The 3,488-nt window shown below is 60.5% G+C and overlaps 1 protein-coding gene across 1 annotated transcript; it reads right to left on the bottom strand.

Annotated features, from left to right (window-relative positions):
- Positions 1 to 2,331: 2,331 nt before the first annotated feature.
- Positions 2,332 to 3,217, bottom strand: LOC112125668 (solute carrier family 43 member 3-like). Its single transcript, XM_024224053.3, has 2 exons — positions 3,004 to 3,217; positions 2,332 to 2,465 (listed from the first exon to the last, which is right to left on the bottom strand). Exons 1-2 carry the CDS (start codon positions 3,191 to 3,193, stop codon positions 2,332 to 2,334), a joined length of 324 nt encoding a protein of 107 aa, XP_024079821.1. The 5' UTR covers positions 3,194 to 3,217.
- Between the last annotated feature and the right edge of the window lie 271 nt (positions 3,218 to 3,488).

The following is a 3,488-nucleotide window of genomic DNA, read 5'->3' as shown; positions in this document are numbered from 1 at the left end:
GGGGGACAGAGGCAGGATGTAACCCCACTGTCAAGGTGGTGGAGGGCAGGAGACAGGGCTGGGAGGAGGGCCCAAGCCTACCAGGAGCTGCAGACTGGATGCCGCAAACACTGGTTGCACCCCAGGGATTGCTGGGAGCGGTAAGAGCGGGTTGGGGGCGCACGGCAAGGCACGCTGGCGGAAGGGATGGAGCAGGCGACACTGCATGGCGGCTGGGGCAGAGCTGGGTTGGGGGCAGGGGGCTACTGGTGGGTGTTGGCAGCCAGGGCACAAATGGGCACAACATGGCCCTGGACACTGGGGCTCGGGCCAGCCAGCTTGTCTGCACTGGGAGACTGACCCCAGTACGGCACCGCTCTAAAGAGTGAAGAACCGGGTCCCCCAGGGAGTTACCCCAGTCTAAAGACAGCACCAGGATTAGAATGGTATAGCCTGACTGGTTTATACACCTGGGCAGACCTGCCCTCAGTTAGTGCCCTTCCTGGATGGGATAGATAGATGGATGGAGTGCATGTAGACAGATGGATGGATAGATGGGGTGTATGTAGATCGATCGATCAATGGAGGCTATGTCGATGGATGGATGGATGGATGGATTGGGTGTATGTGGATGGATGGATGGATAGCTGGGGTGTATATGGGTGGATGGATGGATGGATGGATGGATGGATGGGTGGGGTGTATGTCAATAGATGGATGGATTGGGTGTATGCAGATGGATGGATAGATGGATGGCTGGGGTGTATATGGGTGGATGGATGGATGGATGGATGGATGGATGGATGGATGGATGGATGGGGTGTATGTAGATCGATCGATCAATCGATGGAGGGTACGTTGATGGATGGATGGATGGATGGATGGATGGATGGGGTGTATGTGGATGGATGGATGGATGGATGGATGGATGGATGGATGGGGTGTATGTAGATCGATCGATCAATCAATGGAGGGTACGTTGATGGATGGATGGATGGATTGGGTGTATGTGGATGGATGGGATGTATGTGGATGGAGGGAGGGAGGGATGGGGTGTATGTAGATAGATTGATGGAGGGTATGTCGATGGATGTATGGATGGGGTGTTTGTCAATAGAGAGATGGATAGACAGATAGCTGCCTGCATTCTTTCACCTCTCGGCGCGGATCAAGACCTCGGGTGGGCAAAGGCACATGTCAGAGGCCCAAGCAGTGGGTGGCTAACCTTAGCCCTGTGGCTGGGCCCGGATCCTGAGGAAGGGGCTGGCTGAACGCTGCCAAGCACAGGGGGAGTGGATGAGCCCTGGTGGGGGCAGGTGGCAGTTGGAGCCTTTTGCGTGGAGGCCAGTGGGTCCAGTTAGTGGCAGTATCCCCCAGCCCATAGCCCGAGCCCCCTCCCCAGCCCAGGCATCAGGCCTTTGCTTTGACTGCCATGGGCTGTGGGGCTGGCCCACGGCGTCCTGGTGAGGGAGCTCAGCTGAGCGGGAGGTACTGGAGCTGCCGAGCTCCCAGCAGAGCCCTGGAAGCAGCCAGGACGGGGGAGGGAACAGCTTGTGGGAAGCAAGCAGTGAGCACTTCCTTCCGGGCGCTTGTGCAACCGCAGCAGTAGCCTGCTGGTCACGCTCTGGGGTGCAGGGGAGTTAGCCCGGCGCCAGCTGCCCCAGCGCCCCCGGGCCCAGCCGCAAACAGGATCTGCTGACTTAGTCCCTGGCCAGTTAACAGAGACTAACTCAGCCAAGGAGAAACGTGCCCTGGAGCCCTAAGGACAAGGGACAGCTGGCAACCACCGGTCCCAGCTTTGGGGGGGGGGGGGGGGGCGGGGGGGGGTGGGCCTGGGGGAGGGGGGGGGGTGTGCTGGGGGGTGTGGTCTGAGGGGCTGGCTGCTACAGGCACTGATCCGTGGGCCCAGGCAGGGCGGTGCCAGGGGGAGGCAGATGGGCTCACTGGATAACTCGGGCCAGGCGTGGTCCCTGGTGGGCGTCCCTGATTTTCACCGCATTGCGGGGAGAGTGAGGAAGAGAAACAACCAAAGAAAGAAAGAGTGGGGAGGGATGGGGGAGCCTGTCCCGGGGGACCTTCTCCCCTCCCCGCGACTCCATGGGGTTTATCCCACACACACACACTAGCCAGACCCATGGAGATGAGGCCTGGCTCCAGGGGGGAGAGCGTCTCATCCCCCACCCCCGGGTCCCCAGGGATCCTAGGGGAGGGGTCGCGGAGGGGATGCAGTTCAGGGGAGAGATCCAAGAGGAGGGTCTCAGTGGAGGGGGGTAAGGGTCGCAGTGGGGGTGGGGCAGGGGCTCAGCGGGAGGGGCCCACGGGGTGGATCCCTGGGACCTCCCGCCCCCACACTCACATGGCCAGCAAGCGGGCTGGCACGGTGCCAAAGCGGTCAAAGATGTAGCCGGTGGGGAAGGTCATGAAGTTGTTCATGAAGGAGCCGACGGTGAAGACGAGTGACAGCTGCTCATCCTGCGCCCGGCAGTCTGGGGAGAGCATGGCCTGAGACACTGAACTGACCAATCCACCCCCACATCTCCCACGTGCCCCTCACGGACTCCGACACCCCCACAGACCCCCCCACCTAGATCCCAACACCCATACGGGACCCCAACACGGATTCACCCCCAGACACAGACCCCCTGCCCTGACACCCCATCCCCTCCCATACACACGGCCCCCAGCCCCTATACCCTCTCCTCACCCCACCCACGGCCCAAGAGGGTGTCTAGGGGAAATGGGTGGCACTGGGCCGGGAGGGGAGAGCTCAAGGTCGGGAACCAGAAAGGGAAGGAACCTTAATTTAAGGATATGCAAATGAGACAATGCATAGTTCTGAATATGCAAATAAGGGTGTTGCATTATTTGCATATCCCCATCAGCCTTCTGGCCCTGGTGCAGCACCTGAGATGGGGACATACCCCTATCCCCCCGGCCCCTGCCTCGCTGCTCCTTCTCCCTCCAGCATCGCCCACTCCCCTGCAGCGCTCCCCACTGCCACTCTAGTGCTGCCCCCTGCCGTACCTGGGCCCTGCGTGCCATTGCCCGTGCCGTTAGCCGCCGGCACACACAGCTCCTCGAAGTAGTGCATGTCCTTGAGCACGTACACCAACGAGGCCCAGCCGAAGATGACGCCGGCAAAGCACATGCATTCCAGCAGGCCGGAGAGCAGTGTGCCCAGCCGCTTGGCCAGTCCCGCGCCCTGCTCCTCCATGGCACCCTGCCCGCTTCCCTTCTGCTCCTGGGAGGGTCCCTGGCTGAGCCTGGAACCACAAAGAGACACTCCAGGAGGTCAACGCTTTGCAGAGAGAGCCCATGCCCGGTGCTGAGATGCAGCTGCTTCTGGGGAAGGGGGTGGACCAGATATTAATACAGGGTTCCCCCACCCAACACTGAGATGCAGCTGCCTCGGGGGGAAACCTATATCCTAATATGGAGGCTAGGAAAGAAGTTGGTAAAGTACAGGTGAGGAACAGTCAGATGTAAGCATCCCATTTAAACACAACACA

Source organism: Terrapene carolina, unplaced genomic scaffold (genome assembly GCF_002925995.2).
Source record: "Terrapene carolina triunguis isolate 2854851 unplaced genomic scaffold, T_m_triunguis-2.0 Scaffold25253, whole genome shotgun sequence".
Taxonomy (NCBI): domain Eukaryota; kingdom Metazoa; phylum Chordata; order Testudines; family Emydidae; genus Terrapene; species Terrapene triunguis.
The sequence above is the reverse complement of the archived record's forward strand: the minus strand, read 5'-3'. Positions and strand labels throughout refer to the sequence as shown.

What these genes read in the sequence shown, in the direction of transcription:
- LOC112125668 (XM_024224053.3), bottom strand. Translation starts at nt 3,193, where the DNA reads ATGGAGGAGCAGGGCGCGGGACTGGCCAAGCGGCTGGGCACACTGCTC. An exon ending in CAATGGCACGCAGGGCCCAG is followed by an intron (nt 2,466 to 3,003) that starts GTACGGCAGGGG and finishes TGCTCTCCCCAG; the next exon opens with ACTGCCGGGCGCAGGATGAG.